Source organism: Carassius carassius, chromosome 8, assembly GCF_963082965.1.
Source record: "Carassius carassius chromosome 8, fCarCar2.1, whole genome shotgun sequence".
Taxonomy (NCBI): Eukaryota; Metazoa; Chordata; class Actinopteri; order Cypriniformes; family Cyprinidae; genus Carassius; species Carassius carassius.
The window spans coordinates 14,391,222-14,415,803 of NC_081762.1; the positions used below are offsets into that span (position 1 = coordinate 14,391,222).

General features: G+C 35.9%; 3 protein-coding genes across 3 annotated transcripts; 2 read left to right on the top strand and 1 right to left on the bottom strand.

Moving 5' to 3' along the window:
- Positions 1-1,960: 1,960 nt before the first annotated feature.
- Positions 1,961-5,219, bottom strand: crtap (cartilage associated protein). The gene is made up of 7 exons (XM_059556359.1): positions 4,690-5,219; positions 4,074-4,223; positions 3,325-3,496; positions 3,107-3,235; positions 2,874-3,019; positions 2,696-2,779; positions 1,961-2,481 (listed from the first exon to the last, which is right to left on the bottom strand). The coding sequence occupies exons 1-7, from the start codon at positions 5,146-5,148 to the stop codon at positions 2,431-2,433; spliced, it is 1,191 nt and encodes a 396-aa protein (XP_059412342.1). The 5' UTR covers positions 5,149-5,219; the 3' UTR covers positions 1,961-2,430.
- Positions 5,220-5,853: 634 nt separating this feature from the next.
- Positions 5,854-12,686, top strand: fkbp9 (FKBP prolyl isomerase 9). Its single transcript, XM_059556358.1, has 10 exons — positions 5,854-6,268; positions 7,296-7,441; positions 8,101-8,290; positions 9,218-9,363; positions 9,451-9,640; positions 9,720-9,865; positions 9,952-10,138; positions 10,285-10,430; positions 11,935-12,098; positions 12,193-12,686. The coding sequence occupies exons 1-10, from the start codon at positions 6,063-6,065 to the stop codon at positions 12,370-12,372; spliced, it is 1,701 nt and encodes a 566-aa protein (XP_059412341.1). The 5' UTR covers positions 5,854-6,062; the 3' UTR covers positions 12,373-12,686.
- A 1,112-nt stretch (positions 12,687-13,798) lies between these two features.
- sytl1 (synaptotagmin-like 1) lies at positions 13,799-23,591 on the top strand. Its single transcript, XM_059555427.1, has 15 exons — positions 13,799-14,066; positions 15,031-15,173; positions 15,253-15,395; positions 15,490-15,658; positions 16,027-16,081; positions 16,169-16,199; positions 16,308-16,372; positions 16,455-16,550; positions 16,633-16,799; positions 17,061-17,163; positions 17,274-17,435; positions 18,659-18,737; positions 22,938-23,037; positions 23,117-23,316; positions 23,392-23,591. Exons 2-15 carry the CDS (start codon positions 15,058-15,060, stop codon positions 23,589-23,591), a joined length of 1,686 nt encoding a protein of 561 aa, XP_059411410.1. The 5' UTR covers positions 13,799-14,066; positions 15,031-15,057.
- The last annotated feature ends 991 nt before the right edge of the window (positions 23,592-24,582 follow it).

The following is a 24,582-nucleotide window of genomic DNA, read 5'->3' on the forward strand; positions in this document are numbered from 1 at the left end:
GGCTTTCAACACATTTACAGCTTATTGAGTTAATATATCCAGCGCTATAAAAGTTCTATCATAGCAGATTATTTTCTACATATATTTTCCCAGATATCTCATTGATGTTCAGTGCAAACTTTTTGGCCATGACTTATACAAGATATTCACCTCCAGTGACGTTTATGAGGCATATTTATATTGTGTATTATAAATGTAAAAACTTTATTTTAGAACTAGTGAATTAAAACAACAAAAACACAAATCAGATATGTCTAGAATCACTTATTTCAATTGTCATACTGAGGTCAAACATATAGTATTTTATTTTAGATAATATTAATAATAGGTAATTACGTATAGTAAAGCAATTTATTTCTAGGTGTTGTTAGAGCAAATGTAGCATTTTTTATATTGTTTGATTGATTTATAAATGAAGAAAAGTGAAGTAAAGCTTCCTGAATTTTGCAGGGTCATTTGTAAGTATCCATTAAGGATCGACTGACAGTATTAACATTATCTAACTGTTTGGGTATTTTTGATTGTTGTCTTTTAATATGTTTTCCAGCCCTGACATCTCTATTTAGCATAGAAGCTAGCACAGTCCTATTATAAATTAGCCATTTAGAGGATGCTTTTATCCGTAGATACTTACAAATGATGAAAATCACAAGCAATTTATCATAGCCAAGAGCCAAAACACTTGCATTTACTTACAAAATAATCTCATTTCTAAGATCAAGAAATCACTTCCAGTTGGCTGCTGTAGATATATTTAAAGCTACAGTGGATAAACACATGAACTGCTTAACATAAAATAGGCCATTTGCTATTTGTGAGGTAAATGTGGCCATTGGAACTATTTTATTTGCTCTGATATCTTCTGAAAGTTATTTTCTGAACTGTAAAGTGTTTTTATTGTGATGTGGAACTGTGAGACTTCATACTCTTTGTTCAATTCATCTGTAATCATTTCAATTCCATTTGAAGCTAAAACTGCTACTAATATCAACATGACACTGTAAAAATGTCAGTTAGATGTGACATGAGGGTATCTGACTAAACATAGCTGTGGAAAACTAACTGAACATTAACCAATAAATTACTTTTTTGGGGGAAAATGGCCGCTTTAGTCTTCCTTGGTGTCAAGATGACTTAAATAGGCTTAAAAAAACATTTCATTCTGAAAATAAGACTGCAAACATTTGCGTAGCGTTGCCAGGTGACTCTGTATGTGTGGAAGAGCAGCAGAGCCAAACCAGATATCACAAAAAAAGGGACATGTTTTCTGTGTCTATGCTGTCGTTTTTACCACAAAACAAAGACGAAACACTCAGAAACTTTCCTGCATACAAATACTCACACAGCGGGAGAACAGAGACTTGTTTAAATGTGTTTGAACATGGAGTATCTGTGCAGTTTATCACACCGTAGTAGGAAAAACCCAAAGAGAAAAGGAAAGAAGGGGTGGGGGATGAGGAACGAGAGATGTGGAGGGAGTCTGGATTAAAAATGACCAACCACATGCACTCTTAAAATTCAAGTGCTTTGCTAAAGGTCCAGTGTTTAGTCTTTTGCTATTATATTTATTCTGAATGTTTACTGCTTTTAAGGGCAGGCAATACTGGTTCAGCCTTTGAAATAGACAAGTTTGTTTGATTTCTTCTACGCAGCACCATTTCACACATATTTTGAATAATAGCCAAGTGAACATTTGAATTTATCAACAACAACATATTAGTGCCAACATTTGGTCCAAAGAGATTGTGTGAGGCTTGGCATTACCAAAAAAAAATTTCAAAGCTCAGCATCTTAAAGTAAGCCAGTCTTTCTGAAATGCCAAATAAATAAATTCTCCACCAGAAGGAGGATTTTACAAAGATAGTGTAACACCTGAGCTAACAAAAATTAATTAAAACAATACAGATATAGAAAATGACTGATGAATTAGCATGTGTTTCACAGCACAAAAGTGCTGAGGTTTTTTTTAAGCATTTTCATCCATATTATTTATTACGACGGCATCCACATGTGCAACAATCAGCCAAAAAGTACATTTTCAGTGTTTAACCAGTTCTTGGGGCTCAATTCTGCCTGGATTTCTTCACATGGTAACAACATTGCTTGGGTTGTATACAATATAGAAAAGCATTTCTTATTTTAAAAAAATCTAACCAACAAAAATAAAACACATTATTGTATTCTCTGAGATACAGTAACCTGACAGTGACTAAGATTCAAAATTATAATATTTTGGCTTGTGGTGCATAATCTGTACTTACATAGATACAAGCACATATTTTAATACAGATGTGTACAGTAAAAAGATATCAACACTTCCAGTCACCAACCCCTAAATAAATATAAGAATAAAAACAGTACTGGATGGAGAGAGTACCTTTATGGTCTTTTTCACAATATTTTCCTTTAAGTGCAAATAAAATCATTTTCTTATTCATCATCAGCATCAAGATATTCATCAAGAAACTCTATGACTTCACCCTGAAAGACAAAAATGGTTGGAGGAAGAGTTAGAGAGAGAATAACAGTATACCATTGATACTAAAACTACACTGCGCAGTAAGCATAATGCGCACCCAAGTGGCCAAAACTCACAATGCAAGCTTTTAGCACTACTTCGAATATTTGAAAAACACCTTCATGCTTGTGAAATATTCAGCAAGCATCCATATAACCTATGCACAAACACTCTCACCTCATCATCTGAAAGTAACTTCTGTTTGGCAAATTCTAGCATCTGCAGCTGTAGCGTTGTCTGATTGTGGTACCGTACTGCTTCCTGTCATGTGAGAATTAATTATAAGTACAACATCAACCATCTAAATGAAAATAAATGTATTTATTCATTATTTACCATGATGTGAGACACCTACCGCTCTAGGGAAGAAATCCTCATCAGTCAGGCCAAATTTTTCTCTGTGGTACCGATAATAATCCACATTATTCTTCATCACCTCATCACTGGGATCAAAGAGCATGTAGCTGGCCACACATGGCACAGCGTTCTTCAGATCATTCACTGAGTGAGAAACGAGAGGAGAGAAACGTTATTCACATTCATGGTTCACGTAAGTAGTCATGTAAACAGAGAACTTTCTAGACTTACATTTATAATAAGCAAACTGGAGATAGTGGTACATGGTTGCCACAAATTTCTCAACGACAAATCCACCTACAACCGGTGTAAGCTCGCTTTCACAGTGAACCTTCCTCTCCAGAACCTCTGTGTAATGATCTAAAGACAAAAACGGATATGTTATGTTTCAGCTAAAGCAACAAAGGATCTCAGAGGCAGACATGACTAGAGCAGCAGGTAATGCCAACCTGCAATGGACGGGTAAAAGTCTTTGAAGTCTTTGATCTGTCTGGATCCCTCTGACGCTGCGATGCACTCATCATACACTTTGAAAAAGTCTCTCAGTGCCAGCTCCATATCTGACACTGACGTCCTGAAGTTATCCCCATTGTACGCCCGCACGGCCCGAATGAACAGCATCTAGAGAAAAAGCACCGCCATTAACCATATGTACCTGAAAACTACAACACTGTTTATAACATTCAACAGACGTATTGCAGTTGTATGCATTACCCTGAGCTTGGATTACACAAATGTAGACATATATTATTATAGATAAATATTACATATGCACTACTGCTTAAAAAGTTTGGGGTCCTGAGATTTTTTTATGTTTTTAAGTCTCTTATGTTCGCCAAGGCCAAGATTCTTTGACGAAGAGTAGCTTAAAAGAACAGCATTTATTTAAAACAGAAATATGTTAAAATTATAAATGTTTTTGATCAATTTTCATACATGCTTGCTCATACTGCCCCTAAAAGTTTGAAGTGATGTTTTTATATTATCTATTGAACTGAATAGAATTGAATGTAATTACTATCAGCATATCTAAAAGAAAATTTTAATTTGAAAACTAACATGAATTTCAGGATTTCTTAGTATTTAATTTGACCCCCTTTTGGCTTTAATGGCAGCAGCTCCCAATCTGCATTTACAATAGGATTAACATAAGGATTTGATTTTCCTTTTATTCAGTGTTTTGTGTATGAGGTCTCACCTCATATGACTTGGTCTCCAGGTCTTTCATATGTTCATCAGCTCCAGGTAAACTCTTGTAATAGTTCATGTTCCTCTGCATCATCTCATCATCAGGATGCTTCAAGAGGAATGTGTACGCGGCAGATACAGCTTTGCCCAAATTATCACTCTAGAATGATTCATAATAATCAATTCTGTCAGACATTTCCAAACCAAAACTCTACACATAAAAATATTAAAAGAAATCTCGGTACAAAAATGGTAAAGCCACTAATTTTTTTTTTGCCATGTACCATAGTGTGTTATTCTTTTGACGTGGTATTTTGTTAATATCATGGATTTTTTCACATGTACTTGTACAATGCATAGCATATTATATTAGTCTTTGAAACAGGCTACTTTGAAATAAAATGTATTTTGATACATGGTACATGGTTATCACCATTGTATTACCATCTAATACAATCTACACAACGAAAAAGAGCAAAAAACAACCATCGTACTACCATGTTTTTTTACTGTGAACAATCTGCAGTCCTATTATTCCCATGTTACAGTATTGCAAAACACTCACTCACCCTTAAACTAGCTTTATTAATAATTGTTGACGTAATGAGAGAAAGTAGTAGACTCACTTTGAAGTAAGCAAACTGCAGGTACTTGTAGGGCTCCCGTTTCTCAAACTCCTCGATGGTTTCCCGGCTGGGGAGCGTCTGTCTGAAGGCAGGTAAGCCCTGCTTGCACCGCTTCAGACACTGAGCTCGCTTCATCACGTTACCGAAGGCGTGCAGCTCGGGGAAGTCGCTGAAGCGCGTCTCGTCGTCGAGGCGCACCGTGCTGCAGTTGAGGTTACAGAAGGCCTGGCTGTCCCTGAGCAGCCGGTACAGCCGGAGACTCATCTCCAGAAACTCCACGCTCTCGGGCCACTTCTCCTCACTGTACTGGTCTAAAGCGTGTCGGTACGCCGAGTCCAGGGGCATAAGCTCGTGCCGTGGGAAACTGCGAAAGTTGTATTTCTCATACTGCGCAAGAACGCAAAAAGAAAAACAGAATAAAATAAATGGTAGCCCGAGGCAGAGCGATGAGGAGGCCATGGTCCCGTATGTGAATCCTAAAGTACACAGGGGTGTTAAAAGTATAAGACCCGCCCGCTCTGCAGCCTCTCCACGTCCCCAAAGTCAGTCGGGACGCACCCTTCCCCCAAGCAGCTAAAAAGCATTACAGTGATTTACTAAATATATATTTATTTATTCGTCAAATCCCACCGGTAGCATTTTGAAGGGCCTAAAAGAGTATATTTTACACGCAGGCCTAGTTAACTATGAAGGTTCACACTTTTGATGTGTGAACTTTTTAATGGCTGCTGTAAATTAAGCTAGATAACCTGAACAGTTCATTCCAGTTTGTCCAAACCCCGCAAGGAATCATACATGTCATCTGGTGTGGCTTATATACAGTTTAATCATTTGATAATTTATTATAACATTATTCACGTTATACTGACTGTAAATTATTGTTTTATTCATTAGGCTAAAAGAAAACTAAAGTAACTTAATGCATTTAGGTGTAAGAAGTATCTGAATTTGTTATAAAATATGCATTTATCAAAACGTACTTAACTATAGAGACATTCTCATTTTAATCTAATGAATATAAAGTTTAAAAAGGCCTGTTGCACAGCTCGGTGGGCACTCTATAATTAGCATGCTCTCGTTAACCCCCACCATAAAGCGCGAGCGAGCCGCCCCTCTCTGTGCCACGTAGAAAACATTCCAGCCTCTAGGCCTGCATTTCCGCATTTTCCTTACAAAACGGAGCAGCTTCCTGCGCACTCTCCCTTTGTAAAGTAACACCGGAGTCATAGGCAGAAGTTAGAGGGAGTTTGAGGACCTTTCCACCACGTCTACACACTTCCCCTCTCCCATCCAGTGAGCGAGAGAGAGGCTTTGAGGAGACTGCTGCAGCACCAGAAAGCAGCAACTAGCCCAGTGCAAAACACGAACGGAAGATGATACGGTTAACGGTTCAGATGACGATTCTCCTGGCTTTCCTAGTGACATTCGTGGCGTGCAACGCGCCTCCGGTACCGTTAGATGACATCGTGATTGAGAAGACGTTCACCCCGGAGCGCTGCGACCGGGTGGTCAAGTCTGGAGACTTTGTTCGGTATCATTACATCGGCATGTTCCCTGATGGAAAGAAGTTTGACTCCAGGTTAGTGCAAAATGCTTGTTTGACCTCCATTGGTCATCTTCTCATCTGACCTAAAGCCATTTGCGTTTGCAGAGTTTACAGTCTGTGGAGCTCACAGCCACGGAGTATGAACATTTACTTCTGCGAAAGCACGTCATATACATTTACAGCTGATTTAAAACAAGCTAACATTTTGTAAATTTTAATATAGAATGACTGCAGAAATAAGTGAATGAATAGCCTACATGAATGTACAAGTGACTGAATGAATGAATGAAGGGATGAATGAATGAATGGAGGGATGGAGGGATGAATGAACGGATGGATGAATGAATGAATGAATGAAGTATAGTGAATGGCTGTAATTTTCCATAATGCTTAATGAAAAGGCATACTTTTTCAGCTTCTTAAAATAAATTTCGAAATTGTAAATGAAAGATCATTGGAGTATATCGTACAAGAAAATACTGTTTTAGTCTTTCTTCTTCAAAATTACATTTAATTCAGTGTTACATGGTGTTTCTAAAAAAAATTTAATTTGTGAAAATTATTCTACCAAACATTTTTTTTAGTGGAGATTTAATTGATTAAATTTTTCAAGTAAAATGTACAAATTATTCTGGCATTATTTATTTATTTATTAGCAAATTATAGCACAGAATTATTATTGCTCTAACCTAATTTTAATTGAATTGAATTTCTTATGAAGAAAGAAATCTTTAAAAAAAACACATTTAAATAAGAAAAGTGTCTGAAAAAAGTCTTTTCAGAGAATATTTCTTTAAATTAAGTTTGTTCTTAGCCAATTTCCAAATGTTTAAATTAATAATACTGTTTAAGCTCACGTGATTTTGATAGATAAACATTTAATGCAAGACTTATTTAATTATTTGCCAAAAGATAAAAATGTATTTAGTTATATATATATATATATATATATATATATATATATATATATATATATATATATATATAAAATATATTAATGTGTGTGTATCATATTTAAAAATAATTATTTGCTGATATTTGTTGATTTGTGTGTTTGCAGTTATGACCGTAGCACCACCTATAATGTGTTTGTTGGCCAGAAGCAGTTGATTGCTGGGATGGACAAAGCTTTAGTGGGCATGTGTGTTAATGAAAGATGGATGATCAAAATCCCTCCACAGCTTGCTTACGGAAAGGATGGTTACGGTAAATGGACTTTTTAAAAACACAGCTCTCTAATTTCCACTTTATGCATAAATGTCAGTCTGTGTAGGTGCCATCAGCACATTTACATTTCAAATCATTCATTCACATTTAAATAGCCACATACCACTAGGTAACATGCTAATGCATGAAACTCACCTACAATACCCATGATTCTCCTGGACTCCTGCTGATTCAGAGGAGCATGGGATCTCCAGGTGGAGAGAGAGAGAGGGGGGGAGGTTGAACAGACTGGGGTGTGAATTCCCAAAGGGAGTGACCCTAAGAAGAATGTTGAGCCATGTACACTTGTCAGAACTAGTTGAGAAAATAGTGTGTGTCTGCCCTATTCAACTGCAGGAGATACAGACAGATGTGTATAATTTAACTGACTTAAATTATTAGTAATCCCAGACACATTCATCTCATGATCAGCTCTCAGTAAAATACACAATACACAGGGTGGCACACTTCCCCTTGCACAGTTTTATTGTAGTGAGCAAACAACAACTAATAATGCAGCCTTTATAGTAAATACAAAGTCTAAAGCATTTATTGTCCTTCTTTAGAGTAGCTGGTTTTAATCATGCTTCAGTGGGAAGATTTCAAAGCTGCCAAGCTGGGTTTTTTATTTACAGTATTTTTATTTCATTCCTTGTCAGGTGACACCATCCCCCCAGATTCTATCCTTCACTTTGATGTGTTGATGTTGGACATTTGGAACACAGAGGACAAGGTGCAAATAAAGACCTACCACAAGCCAGAGAGCTGTGGACGCACTGTACAAGTGTCTGATTATGTCCGTTACCACTACAATGGTACTCTGCTCGATGGCACACTATTCGACTCCAGGTGAGATGAGTCATGCAAACCTGAAAAAAAAGAAAAAAAAAAGATTGATAGAGATATAGATAGATCATTTTAGTAACTAATTTTATATATGGATTCACTTTAATTAAAAATCTTTTATCGCCAGTTCAGGGAAGGGAATTATTTTAATGTTTATGAACAAATCACCTAGCCCAGTGATTCAATGACTCATTCATTCCAAGTCCTTTGAATGAAGGCATCAAATGACTCAAATATACAGTCACATGTCGCCACCTACTGGCGTAATCATGTAACATCTAGACAGAGCCGCAAAAAAAATCCCTATCACTAATGACAGGTTTATTTGTTTATTTAAATAAAATAAAAAATAAACTATGAAATTAAATAGGATTACAATTAAATATTAAAATAATATAATTAAAAATGTATTGCAATAAATAAATATTAAAAGTATGTAAATAAATAATGAATACATCTAACAGGACTATAATGAGTATACAAATAATAATGTAAGTTAATAAAAGCAAAACCTTTTCCAAAAAAAAATTATTTACACATATTTATAATGTTTTGTTTCGTAGTATAAATGAGGTCTTTATTCCCTCTTGGACCTTATAACAGGACCAATCAGGTTCGAGGACCAGAACTAACAGCACAATAATGTTTGCATGCAATATATTGTGTCTAAGTGAAATATTAAATATGTAAAATATTTTTTAATGAATTCATCTAAAAATTATTCAGAATTCATTTATTAACATAGAATTAAACGTAAACATATTTCATTTTTGGACATAAATAGATTAAAACATTTTAATCTGAATTCTTATGATTATTTTTATTTATTTATAATTAATGAAGGAAAATATTTATATCATTGAAACAAATGTGTGGATGTCTACATTTGATGTTTTTCCCAATTAGTAATTCTGATTCTTTCATTTGCAGTCACAAACGTATGCGGACTTATGACACTTATGTGGGGATTGGCTGGCTCATTGCTGGAATGGACCAGGGGCTTTTGGGAATGTGTGTGGGAGAAAAACGCATCATCACTTTGCCACCTTTCCTTGGCTATGGAGAGAATGGAGATGGTGAGAGTAATTTTATTAGAAATATATACTAACAATATTTGTGCATGCAGAATAAGCATTACAACCTCCAGTTATCTCCACTCACAGGAAGTGACATCCCTGCTCAGGCCTCTCTGGTTTTTGATGTGGTTCTGCTGGACCTTCATAACCCCAAAGATGAAATCACTGTAGAGGTGCAAAGCCTTCCAGATCCCTGTCCACGCAAGAGCGTAGTAGGAGACTTCATGCGTTACCATTATAACGGATCCCTGCTGGACGGCACATTCTTTGACTCCAGGTAAAAAAAAACCTTGATTTGAACAGAAACCACTTTTAAAGTGATATACAGTGCACTTATGCTTTTGTTTATGTTTCAGTTACTCAAGGAATAACACATATGACACATACATCGGTAAAGGCTATGTGATCGCAGGCATGGACCAAGGACTCCTGGGTGTGTGTGTCGGAGAACGCAGGAGGATTGTTATCCCACCTCACCTGGCATATGGAGAAGAGGGCACAGGTGTGTGCTGATCAGTCCTTTTATAGTCAAAAGAACATGAGGTTAACGTTTATCTTTGTACTAATCTCTTCTATCTCCTCATTCAGGAACTAAGATCCCTGGCTCAGCTGTGCTGGTGTTTGATGTCCACATTATTGATTTCCACAACCCATCTGATACAGTTGAGATCACCAGTGTGAAGCCAGAGAACTGCAGCAGGATTGCAAAAAGTGGTGACTTTGTCAAATACCACTACAACGCCACTCTCATGGACGGCACTTACATTGGCTCCACGTGCGTTGCAAATATACGTTTATGTATCGGGTTGTTTTGGCATGCGTCTAACCTGACATTACAAATATTTGATAATGAACAAATGGTTTATATTTAAGAAATGTTATGTATTTCATGTTTTCTCTTGCGTCTGTATGTAACTGCAGGCACACCTTTGGTAAGACATACGATGTGGTTCTGGGGGCTGGACAGGTGGTCATAGGCATGGAACAAGGCCTTATAGGAATGTGTGTTGGAGAGAAGCGCAAGCTAGTCATTCCACCTCACCTTGGTTATGGAGAGAGGGGAGTAGGTAAGACATCCTCTCACAAAAACAAATATAAAAGTAAAAATTAAAATATAAAAATAAAAGTTTTTGTTTACATAGTATATGTGTGTGTACTGTGTATATTTATTATGTACTGTATATATATAAATATACACCTGTGCATCTATATATTTAAAAATAGGTTACGTTTATATATTAAATATATTTATATACATATAATATAAATTATATGAATATAAATATATACATTTAAAAACTTAAATATTTGTAAAATATATACTGTATGTTTGTATATTTATATATACATATTAAATATACACAACACACACAGATATATTATGTACATAAAAACTTTTATTTTGAATGCAATTAATCATTTGACAGCACTAATATATATATATATATATATATATATATATATATATATATATATATATATATATACAGTATATACATATATGATTATTAAATAATTATATAATAATTTATACATACATATAATATGAATTCTACACATTAATTAATAGTGCGTTTATATTTTACATTTGTATGTAAATATTTCATGTTTATATATATTGCACCTATGTAACAAATGTGCTTCACAAATGTTAAGTACACAAATTGCTTTATTTTGAGATGGAATTTAGTGAAAGTCTCCTCCTGATTCTAACCAGTTGACTACTAGTGATTTTGTGAGGTGATTTTCTTTTTTGAATGCTTCATAAAAAGAGCGGTCTCCATAAGAGTTATTGGGTAACATTTTACATTAAGGTTCCATTTGTTAAAATTAGTTAACTACAAAAATTAACATGAATTAACAATGAAACAATTTTGTATTAATATGTATGTACCTTAGTTAATGTTAGTTTCAACATTTAATAATACATTTTTAAAATCTAAATACCTATCTGTTAATACTATTTAATGGACCTGAGCCAACATAAACTAACAATGAACACTTGCATTTTTATTAAAGACTCGTTGTAAGTTAATGTTAGTTAAAACATTCAAAAGAAATGTGACCTTATTATAAATTGTATTATATAATTTCTGATTGTGCTGAATTAATTCACTAAAAGAACCGGCTCAAAGGACTCATTTGCTCGCGAGTCAAACTGCTCACGACTCATGCTGTTTGTTTGTGCAGGAAACACTGTTTATCCTCAGAGCAAAATATCAGATGCCTTTTATTTGCCAAAGAAAACTGTTTTGTTACATGTGTGTAATGTAAAATTAAGTGTTAAAATGTTATGTTAATTTTACATGTTACTTGTTGCTTCCTGTTTCTTTAATTGCACCAGAGGGAGCCAAAGTAAATTCTTCAAACAACCTTCTCAGCTAAACTAACAATGTAGTTGCTGATGTGTTGATATTCAGGGAGGTTTGGGTTGAATTCGAAACTGTATATTTGAACACTACTCTTATTATTTTTTGCCTTGTCTTTCTGTGGCAGTAACAGTAAGAATAGTATGCTTGCATATTTAGTTCAAACTTCAATATTTCACAATAAGCACTATTTCTTGCTCAGATGGGGAGGTGCCTGGAAGTGCAGTGCTGGTGTTTGATGTTGAGTTGGTGGACCTTGAAGTAGGTCTTCCTGAAGGATACATGTTTGTGTGGAACAGCGAAGTCTCACCCAACCTATTCAGTGAGATGGACAAAAACAAAGACGCACAAGTGGACGCTACTGAGGTATATTGTTTTATATTGTAACTGCATGCTTAGCAAATACATCTCCAAAATGTTTATTAAGCAGATTTTTCCATTGTCTGTTCCTCCCATACAGTTTTCAGATTACATCCTCCAGCAGGTAGAAGAGGGCAAAGGTCGTCTGGCGCCAGGTTTTGAGCCGCAGCGCATTATAAAGAATATGTACGATAACCAGGACCGCAACAAGGATGGGCGAATCACAGAGGATGAGTTTAAACTCAAGGCAGATGAAGAAGCTGCTCATGATGAGTTATGAGGCTGGACTCAGGGATGGAGGGTTGTGACTGGTCGTTCTGTGGTCGATTATTATAATAAATAGGAAGGGTGTAAAGATACTGAATTTGCCAGTGAAGTGTCTCCCTGTAATGCTGTTGACTGTAGATGTTTGTCTGAGAGGTGTGTGCATATGTGAATGTGCATAATTGTGTTTTTATGATTTTTTGTTGTTGTTGTTTTTTGTACAGGTCTCTAAATGTTTGTAGGCGTATGGAGTGATACAAATGTGCAAAACATGACTTTGTAAAAAAAAAAAAAAAAATCCCTTAAATAAAACACATTCCAACCCCCAAAGTGTTATTTCAGTTTCTCACTAAATCGCTACTTTATGAGAACTTTAAAAATATTGCTTTAAATAACTCATGCTCAGTGTTTCTCCAACCTAATCTAAGTCAGAAGCCGGGTAACACCTTGTAGCTTCCTCTTAAAGTGAACAGCTGCAAAACAACCACAATTTAAGGTTTTAGCTTGTGGATTGACAAGCTGAAATGCAATATGCTGAAAAGGAAGTTTGTTGTCTGAGCATAATAATGATGAACTTTGAGCTTTGAATGTTTTCTTCATGATTGAGCATGCTCGTTCTAAAATATGTTCCTGATAATGTTCCTTCAGTCTTAGCAAATAAGAATAGCACTAAAGCAGTCACGACATGGCTCAATGAACAATACTTAGGTATAACATGAGCGTCTAAGTGTCTGTGTCTGCCTGGTGTTTTTATAATCCTTTGAACGTGTGACAGTGTGTGTTTAGTAGGTGTGGGCTGATGGAGACTCCAAACCGGAACTGACTGTAACAGACTAACAGACATAAGTAATATGATATAAATATAATATTTAACTTTTCTGTCCCCTAGACAAAATAAATAAAATTTAAAAAAAATTGTGTGCAAAATATACAAGAATCACCATCCCCTAACAATGCTGTCATTGCCAATATTGTCAAGCATTAAAAAAAAAGCTTTATTCAGATTTTTTGTAATTCAGAAACAACATTTCTTCTCATTTATTTATTATTTTTTTCCAAAAAGAGAGAAATATGTGAACATTACGTCACAGCCTACAACCCACGCAATCACACATTACACCAAAAAATCTGATTTTAAAAAAGTAATCCAATGTAAACCCTGTGGTGCCCAATTTTGACCCCCTGCCAAATTATTACCCCCCTAGTATTGGTAAATTTAGGAGTAGGTTTGGAGGAGGGGTTAGGATTAGGGATGGGGTTAGGATTAGACAATCAGGTAGCGATTTGAATGAGGGGGATAATAATTTGGCAGGGGGTCAAAATTGGGCACAACTACCCAAATTAGCCTACATGAAAAACGTGAAAAGTGATACATCTTTATGCTCAAATACCACACAAAAGTAACTACAGCCAGACTTTTTTTTTTTTTTTACTTACTAGCACAATACTGACGAGAGAGAGAGAGAGGTGAGGGAGAGAGACATACATAACATGCTGTGTGAACGTGAAGTGATTAGTAAAAGAAGTGCATACTCGGTGAAGTGTGAGAATCCGGTTCGTATTTTGCTCTGTGCCAGAGGGCGGGTGTGAGAGAGTGCCAGTCCTGCCAAATCAGACACAAACGAGTGTGTGTTTAGAAACAACCGACAACTAAACTTGACAGAAAAACTAAGAGAATGGCCGAGCTTGAAGACATTCGATGAGGAAAAGGTATTACATTTTGCTCTACAAGTCAACATCAATTGCTTCTTCTCTTTCATTTTCAAGATTGCATTTGGTTCAAGTGAGAGAGTTTGACAGGTGCGACTCCATCTGTTAATTCGTCTTCGACTGTTGGACGTTTAACTAACCTGGAGCCGTTAGCAGCTTGATATAAAGTACATTATAATAAGCTTATGTCTATGTTATATGTGGAAGTAGATGTAACACTTGGTCTTAGTGAAATGGTCATTTGTTTTGTTTTCTTTTGTCTTTTGTCATTGTTTGTTGTGCGCGTGCGCGATTCAAGCATCACATTGCTGAATTAAAACTTTCCTGATGTTCAATAACATTTATATTGGAAATTACAAAGTGAATTTAGTGGTTTGGAAAACAAATCTATTTGGTTTACTGTTTTCTTGATTTAATATCGTTACGGTAGGATTTAGAGATTTACAATAGGAAAAAAGTTGATGTGTGGTAATATTAAAAATAACATTTTGGGCTAAACTAAAATTCACATTTTTAAGTGGAGTAAAACAAATCTTAACAAAAGCATTGAAGAATGTCATAATCTCTAATGATTTTGTTGATGATATTAATAATGTAACTAATTGTTCTTGTGGAATCGAAAACATTTAAAAGAAGTACCAAAGAGTATCACTGTGCTGTACACACGCCTATGTTTTTCCCCTAGTTTTAGGGAAATATATTGTTTCTCTATTTCATCTGGAGAACATTAATAAACATTTAATGCAGGTTGGAGCATTAAGGAATGTTATAATTTCTTGCACTTAAAAGAATACATCTGATATCAAAATATCAACTTTACATTTTTTTTATTGTTAGTTGTTTATTTTTTATTCTCTCATTAGTGCATTCGTGATTACTACAACTAGTTCAATTCCCACATTTCCATCTGCGACTCTTGGGTGTGGATTCTCAAAAATCGCATCTAAATCATCTTAATAACCAGGTGTGATCAGTGTGAGGTGTGCCTGTAATGGAAGGGGAACCTTTCCTAGATCTGTGTCACCTGACTGAGGTGGAGCAGACTGTAATTTTCAGCGTTCTGCAGAGAGATGCTGAACTACGCAACAAAGAGGAAGGGAGAATACGGTCAGTGTGTGTAAAATACTGAACTTATTTGGCAAATATAAGTTATATGAGCAATGCAGGATGAAATGCTTGTTTTCAGGAAACTGCAGCAGACTGTGTCAGATCCTGTCCGTCTGCGCACTCTCTCGGGCGCGTGGTTTCATGAAGAGCGTGCTAAGAGATATCAGAAGGGAGGAGCTGATGTTGTTCATGCTTCAATACGCCATAAGAGGCGTGAAAAGGGTCAGATGATCTCTTAGTCATTCCTGTTGTGTAGTGTTTATGTATTTGTGTGCTGTCTCACCCAACACTCTTGTTTTTTGTTTTTTTTCTGTAGATATACCTCTGACGTCAATATTTACTGAAGAAAAAGGTAACTCTTCTCAGCTACATGAGCAGCAAGAGGAAGACAAAAATACAGAGAGAGAATTGCAGGAAAATATTAGTGTAAGAGAGGATGACAATGGCCAGGAAGAGAAGGAAAGAGAAAAAGAAGATGGGGAAAGGTTGGTGCAAATTCTGGTGTCATCTCTTTACTTAGGGCTGAATAAACTGAATGGATCTAAACAGTCTGTATAGTAGTATGAGTATACAAATCCATAAATGCAGAGTGCATGGTCATATTTCATTATTGAATGAGAAACAGGCAATTATGTGTGATTTAAAATGCTGTTTAAACCTCTAATACAGTTAAAAAAACAAACAAACAAAAAACACTCCTTCGGGTCTCATTTACTAGCTTTTTACGCAAGTATATGTGCATGAACATGTTAGCATGCAATCATGATTTGTTAATTATACGTCTGACAACATACATTTTGAATGATTTTCACTTACAATCATTTATTTTAATTTTGTGATGCTTTATTTTTAGTTGCATTCCTGTGGTTACCCCTGAACAACAATCCAGGATTATAAACATCACAAAGGTCAATTTACATTTTAGATCATATTATATGCTTGTGATATATGTGCTACTGCATGTGTGATATTTCTAATGTCCTTGCTTTGAACAGAAAAATGCAGCAAAAGAAAACTGTCTTAAAGGTAAAATAAATTATACTGTTAGGGAAATCATCTGATAAATGATGAAAGACAAAATATAAATGCATCTAAACTCCACTCTGCTTACTTTACTTTTCCTAAATCCTCCAGAAAGTGTTGGAGAGTCTGAGGACAAAGAGAAGAGAATTTTGCCGAATACGTCACCATCTCTGCAGGTCTGTTTGGCAAAGCCAATTGTTCAGATACACACATCCCTGAAACCTTCTGTATTACCGGTATGTGTGTGTGTTTCGGTAGATTGACTCAGAGGGTGATGGGGACATGGACTCTGGCAGCACTGAAGTAGACTATACTAGGTTTGGGTCAGTTAGCAGCTTGGCCTCCCATCATATGGTAAGATGCACTCTCAAGCACAACACTTGAACTTCTGCACCAAGTTTTGAAGGTGTAAACGGTCCAGTTTCTGTCTGGGTAGATGAACGGCAGTTTGATGAGCCTGTACAGTGTGGGCGATTTCGGGGATGTTGTGGTATCAGGGCAGATCCAGTTCTCGATGCAGTATGATGTCAAGAAAGAGGAACTTCATGTGCACATAATACGCTGCCAAGATCTTGCATCGGCCCGTAAAAATCGGTCGGACCCGTAAGTTGACTGTGGTCATTTTCATTCAGTCAAAACTATCAACTACTTATCAAAGTGGTCAAGCTTTATTTTATATTGTTATCAAACAACATTGACAACAGCAATGGTGCTTAATATATCTGTGAAATCTGTGATTGATGTTTTAAAGGATTATTTTGATTAATAAAATGTTTAAAAGAACAGCATTTATTTGAAATGGAAATCTTTTCAAACATTACAAATAAGTTTGCTATCATGTCTTTGTCCTTCTCTTAAACACAGATATGTTAAAGTTTACCTTCTCCCTGACAACACATCCCGCAGTAAGAAAAAAACTGCAGTGAAGAGGAAAACATTAAATCCAGTCTATGATGAAACCATGAAAGTAAGTTTTAACAATTTATTATTTCACAATTATTCCTATGCATTTAAAATACACGATCAAACTTCCAAGAATTATTTGTGCGCTCAAATATTAAATGTTGCCTATACCAGTACAGAGTGCGGAGACTGGACCTCAAGGCTCGTGTGCTGAGTATGTCAGTCTGGCACATGGAGAGAATGAGGAGAAACCTCTTCCTGGGGGAAGTGGAAGTGAGGCTGGCTCAGTGGGACTGGATCCAGAGCCAACCAACCTGGCACAACCTCCAGCCAAGAGTAAGACCATTTCAAAGATGATCTGATATCTTTAGTGAATTAAACATCCTGTTTAACCCCAGATTTTTCCCAGACATGAAAATATCCAAATGATGTGTCATTAGTAACCCTTTGAAAATACGGTAATTATTTTTTGATTATTTCTTTTTTGGAAAAGTGTGTAAAAAATTCTGTTTTATGTTCGGTCACAATTGTGACCAGTGGGATAATTTGTGTACTGAAATAATATTTCTGCAGTCATAAAAATGGTTAGATATCTTAGCCCAGCTATTATAAACTGTTTGATCAGGGTTACTATTATGCTTAAAAAAACCTCATGCAACATTGATAGGAACATTGAGATATAAATTAGAAAATTCAACCATCACCACATTTTAAAATTTTTACTTTTGTAGGGGTGCACGATAAATATCTGCCGATAATTAATGCGCATCTCGTCAGTAAAGCCAGTTCCAGCAGCTTGTCAGTTAACAACAGCTCTGTGTAGTAACAGCTGCTCTATGTGAAAACACGCACCTGATGGTATCTACCGCTGATAAGATAACTGGCTTTACTGATGAGATGCGCATTAATTATCGGCCGATATTTATCGTGCACCCCTACTTTTTTGTAAATATCACATCAAATTTTTATATAAATGCTACGAGTATTACAACATCATTATTGTAAATTTTTTGTAACATTTGAGTTTTTAATTTTTTGCAATATTTTGTCATTACAACATTTTATTGTCATTTTCACTAGCAACTGGATTTATATTGTATACCCAAGTTCACTGTTATCCCATCGGTCACTATTGTGACCATCAACATGTTTCCTCATTCTATGACCACACTCAACAAAACTAAATATGTGAATTCATATATTAATACTAACCACCCTAAAGGTCATGTGTACCAAAAATCTTTGCCATATGTTAAGACATTATACTAGCCTTTAGTTTTGAAGCTTTGATGCAGCCATCATCTTTTAAAGGTGCAAACAGGAAATAAGCAGCTCTGGTCATGTGACCATTTGCACTAATCATGTGAAACTGCACATATTTAATTGAGACCCTTTATTTTTTCCATATTTGCCGGAAGTGCACTAAAACATAAGTCAGTAAGGTTTTCAGAGCTTTATAAATTAAAACCTTTTTTACTGTCACTATTGTGACCGGTGGGATTAAAGGTGTTAAACGTGTTCGTCTGATTCTCATCATGAGAGTCTTTCTCTTAATGTAGGTGAAGTTGAGTCCAGATGACATCATCAGCAGAGGAACCATTCTGTTCTCTATTAAGTTTGTACCCCCAGGTTCAGACGGTGAGTCTAGACAGTTCCATATTTACAATCTCTATATCCGCATTTATATGCAGGTCCATTGATAAATAATGTGTGGTAGGGTTGTGCCGATAGACGATAGTATTGTGTATCGATGATCGTCAGAGATATCGACATAAGCAGAATTCTCTGTCGATAATCAAGACGATATTAGGCTAATTTTCCTATTAATGTATTAGATTATAATAATAACTATTATTTTTATTTTTATTAGGCTGCTTATTATAATTCGGCTTTTAAACTGCCCAGCTATTTCACTTAATTTCACTGCCCGCATTTCACACACACACCTCGCACGCGCAGGAGGATTACAGCATGTAGTCGGTGAAGTTGTAACGCTTTGACTCGGATAATTTGTTAAATCCATGAAATGAAAGAGTGGTGTCCCACACATTTAATGGCTGGTATACGGCAACACGCTCTTCTCATACATGAGAGATTAAGGCCCAATCTCATTTCTCTGTCTTACCCCTTCCCCTTCCCCTTACCACTTTGTCTGCGTCTTCCCCTTGCTTCTCGATACCGAGTGAAGGGGGGTAGGGGTAGAGCGTTTCCACTAAGAAATGAGACGCCACTCGATTGCCGTTTGCAAAATCGCTTAAACATTGTATTAAAGTATCCTAAAACACGAGTGTCATAATTATAATGTCAATTAAACTGATGAAAATACATTTGTGCGACTCCTTCACAGTACGACGCTCAGCCATAAAAAAAGCTTGATGTTGGCACTTCTTGAAAAAATTATACGTTGTTACCCCTCTCTTTCAAGTGTGGTCCTCCGCAAACTTCGTTTCAAGGGCTATGTAGCCCTTCGCCTTGGCCCTAGCCCTTGATCAGAATGAGAATTGAGACGCCACTTCCCCTCACATGAACGCGCAAAACCGAGGGGGAGGGGTAAGGGTAAGGGCTAAGACAGAGAAATGAGACGCAGCCTAACTCTTTCTTGGTGTCACAAATAAAGTAAAGACAAAATAATTAACAAGGCGAATTTACCATCCATAGTCAGAGGTGGGTAGTAACGAGTTACATTTACTTCGTTACATTTACTTGAGTAATTTTTTGGGGTAACTAATACTTTTCGGAGTATATTTAAAGATGGGTACTTTATACTCTTACTTGAGTAAATTTTTGGGGAAAAATCTGTACTTTTACTTCGTTACTGTGGGCGACACTCCTCTCGTTACTTTATCTTAATGCAATAAATGTTATAAATGCTTCAGTTTATTCCAAACGCGCCGTCTACTTTCCTCTGGGCAATGAGCGATGCCCATTCGTGAATGATTCATTCTTTTGAGTCAATTCTGTTCAAAGGCTTGATCAAACCAATTGGCAAACGAGTGAATTGGTTCATGAATCAGTTTGAATGAGTCGTTCAGTTCCCTGCCGCACGCGCTGAGCATCTGAAGTGGTTCACTCGGAGTTGTAACGTTTAGGAACATCAGCAGCGTTGAAAACGTGGCAGTAACTGCACTGAATTGAAAGCAAATCTGCAAAGGCTATTATTTGCTTGCGATGGAGATCCTTATTAGATGAACACCGCGTGTGCTGTCTACTGTTTAACAGGTAATAACTTGGGCTACATTCGATTACACCACTGTGACATTAGTTTGTTGTACGTGTGTGGCTTATAACAGAGGGGAGTCAAGTTGAATGCAGCTTCCAAAAGACAAAAAATAGCCGATTAAGATTTTATTAATTTTAATACATATCATCAGCTGCTAAATTCAGATCTGTGATTGCTTGCTGGCGCTGAGCCAGAGATGCGTTTATACAGCGCTGCGCATTATAACAAATCACACATGATTCTTTTGAGCTTATTAAAGCATTGGCCAATCAGAGGCGTTCAGATGAGTCATCGCTAAAATGCCGGTGCTTCCTCCACCCGCTCACTGACTGAATACCTCTTTCTGGCGAATTCTCTCGTCAGAAACAACAAAGTGCAGATGTGTGTACGAATCTTTAATTAAGATATTGATTTCACAGTGTTAACAGTTTCAGTGATTTTAATGGGAGTTTCTGAGAGTGATTGAAATCTAGACTGTCAGTGAAAATGATCTTTAATAATGTAAATGTTATTTGCTCTCTTTCTGAACAATGAAAGATTAGTAGCAATATTTATATCACATTAACTTTCAATGTTAAATTCACATTTAATATAAAGTCAGTCGTATTAAAAATATGTTATGGCATGACACCTATATCTGTTACTTAAGTAAACAGACAGGGTTTTATAATAAATTACATAAATTGGAGTAAAGGCTGATGAAATATATATATTTATACACACACACATAACATACATTTTATCTATATATCTAAATAAAAATAGGCTCAGTATATATGACCAAAAGTAACTAGTAACTAACTACTTGAGTAGATTTTTTATCCGATACTCTTTTACTCTTACTCAAGTAACTATTCAAGACTAGTACTTTTACTTTTACTTGAGTAAATATTTCTAGAAGTACTTTTACTTTTACTTGAGTACAGTTTTTGGGTACTCTACCCACCTCTGTCCATAGTGCATGGTTCTCACGTAGTCCTTTTCTTAAAGACTGATCACTTAACTTCTAAAACACATTATGTGGTGATGACGTAGAAGGACTACGTGAGAACCACTATGGATAATAAGTTCAATCTGCCGCCTTGTTGTTATTTTCATGCACACCGCACTATAATGTGATGCGTGCAAAATACATAGTTTTGGCCGTTACAAAGTCTCCATCCACAAACAGATATAAGGTATTTCATTGCACTTTAACAAGTAATCTAAACGGCCTATATACTGTATGTGCAATATATTAAACGAGCCCTCACTAACTGAGTTTAATGCCACAGTTATGTTAGAATGCATCTTATTCTTGTTTCGGTGACGGTGCGTCAGACTCGTCATGAGGAGCGCGGTCTGGAGTGATGTATGACTGATGCAGTTCAATTCAACTTTACTACAAATATATCAACTTACCTGTTTTAAATACTTTATATTTAAATGTTCGTTTATGCCCAATATTAGTGTTTAACTGTTGGACTTTAAATGAAATCTGCTATTGATTTTCACCGTTGACTGATTTTGCAGAACATTTAGACTGATAACTTCCCTGCGCAGATGCGGACGTGCGATATGACAGTTGCGTCCGACTATGTATGAACTAGCTGTTTTAAATACAGTATTTTTATATTTAATGTTAGTTAAATCAGTCAGTATGTTTGAAAGTAATTTTTTTTTTGATTATTGGTGACTCCATAGGCTCTCTCTCTCGCACCTGCGCGGTTTAAAACACCAAATAGTTATGCTATGACAAGAACAAAGAGTCTCTCTCTTGCTCCACCCATGCTCGATAATATTGTGTATCGTCGATCTCACAGGCTGACGATATGACGATTTGAAAAATGACCATATCGCCCAACACTAATGTGTGGCTCATTATTAATTTATTATGCATGGGCCCACTCTCCCCTCAATAAAAAGCTATATTGCAGAGCAAATCTAATAATGTAATATATAATATAATCATTTCACATAAAATATTTACTTGAAGCACCCCCTGAGTTATGTTGATATTTTAATCATTTAACAACACATTCTTAAATTCACAATTTTTTTTATTTATTTTTTTTAGTTTGGTTAAAATTTTGTCATATTGCAATTTGATCTAATAAGAAAGTGTTTTAAATTCTGTTCCTGAAAACAGGCAGAGAGAATGTTTTATCATTCTTTATTGTTTTTATATCATCATCATCGTTGTTGATGATGTTGTTATTAACTCTAAATATAAAACATAAAGACCAAATATATTACTGTAAAATAAATTTTAAGTTAAAATAAAGTTAAATAAAATATAAATGACATTAAGTAATTCTTAATAAAAGGAAGACATTTTTATTTGAAAATCATTTTAAAAAATGCAATGCAAGTTACAAACTACAATTGCAAAACAAATGTTCATTTAATTATTCATTTTCAAATGTGAAACCCTCAAGCTTTCATTTTAGTAGAAAATAATGTCTTTGTTTAGTCGACAACCCATTTTTAAACGCTTCTGGTTACAAATCTGATAAAATGCTGAAAACTGTCCACAAAAATGTTGATGTGTATCAGACTAACTTTCAGTCTTTAGTGATTCCACTAAGCCATACTGTCACACTCTGTGTAAATTGTACAGTTCTGTTTGTTTATTTTAGGAAGTGGTTGTCCACCGACTGGTGAGCTCCATATTTGGTTGAGGGAGATTGTTGGTCTACTGCCCTCTAAACGTGGCGCACCTAGCACATATGTAAAAAGGTGTGTGCACATTCATAGTATATTGTCTGTTTTTGTATGTTATTTGCTGAGCACATCAGTATGGTTTGTGTTTGTACAGCGTGGTATTACCAGATGAGAGTGGCATCAGTGGCCAGCAGACTCGGATGGTGCGAGGATCTGTCAACCCAGTGTTCAACCACACCATGGTTTATGACGGGTTTCAGTCTAGCGACCTTATTCAGGCCTGTGCAGAGATAACGGTCTGGAATCAACATCCCTCCAGCTGTCTGGGTGGAGTGCGACTCAGCACAGGCTCAGGTAACACAGATTTGAACATAATATACTTAGAATATATACATAGCTGAGAGTTAAGACTGTCTTCATATGTTGCAGGTGTGAGTTATGGTCAGGCTGTCTGCTGGATGGACTCAACAGAAGATGAGATTAGTGCGTGGTCAAGTGTGATTCAGTGCCCCAACAGCTGGGTAGACACCAGCCTACCAATCAGAACCAATTTACAGCCCTATTCACCCTGTGACTTTGGTTGTGAAACATTCTGGAATACACCACACAAATTTTCCCCCAATCTTTGACCCAGCTTGTTGTCTGGATGAGTTGAAGCCAGTTTGCAACTGTTAGATGCTGGAGTTGATAGATTTCACAGAACATTGTGTAGTATGTAATGGGCACAGACTATGGGTTGTAGCTTCAGACTATGACTCCATCCAGTTTGAGGATATCAAATATGTTTTTATATTTTGAGCCAATTTTAGAACACTGTGTATGACAGTGTATTTTAGCGGTGTATGACATAACCTAACTGACTTGACACTATTCATCTCCAACCACGGTAGCAATCTCTACAGGACAAAAGTTAGATCCTCCTCCTTTACATAAAATGGAGCAAATTCTATAAGGGGAATAGAAACAAACATTTTTGCATTATGGATTTGTCACAAAATAGTCCACACACATTTCTTTGAGTATGTTGCCAAATAATATGAAACAGTTTGGTTTACTTTGTTGTAAGATTAAGTGTTTTTTTGCTAGAATTTGCCAGTGTCATGCAAATCTAGAGGGGAATGATAATTCGTTGTCAAACTTTAACTTTCCTCTTATGAGAATAATTATATTTTCATTTTTCTACTTGTGGTCTCATAGAAGGTCAAGCCACATATGTAATGAAATACTAACTGCTGATTAAAACCACACATTTTATCTTTAATTAAATGCACATTTGCATCAGTTTTACAAACAAAAACAAAAAAACTATCAAATCAGAATATATTATTGTACATATTTTTGTCAGACTGTTTGATAATCTATTTTGAAACAAGTGCTTATTTTTACTTGCATTAGGCTAAATAAAAAAATAGATTTATAAAATGATAGAGACATTCTGTGTAATTGTGATGTATGTTAAATGTTATTGCATTCCATTTATTTAAGTTGGCCTACATTTTTTCTGTCTATGGCAGTAACAAACATTTCTGCACAGATACTTCCCGTCTCCCATTTTAGTTTCATTTTCCCACTGGGTGTGCCTGTCAATTTCAAGCACAGCATTTATTTGACCAATGAAAC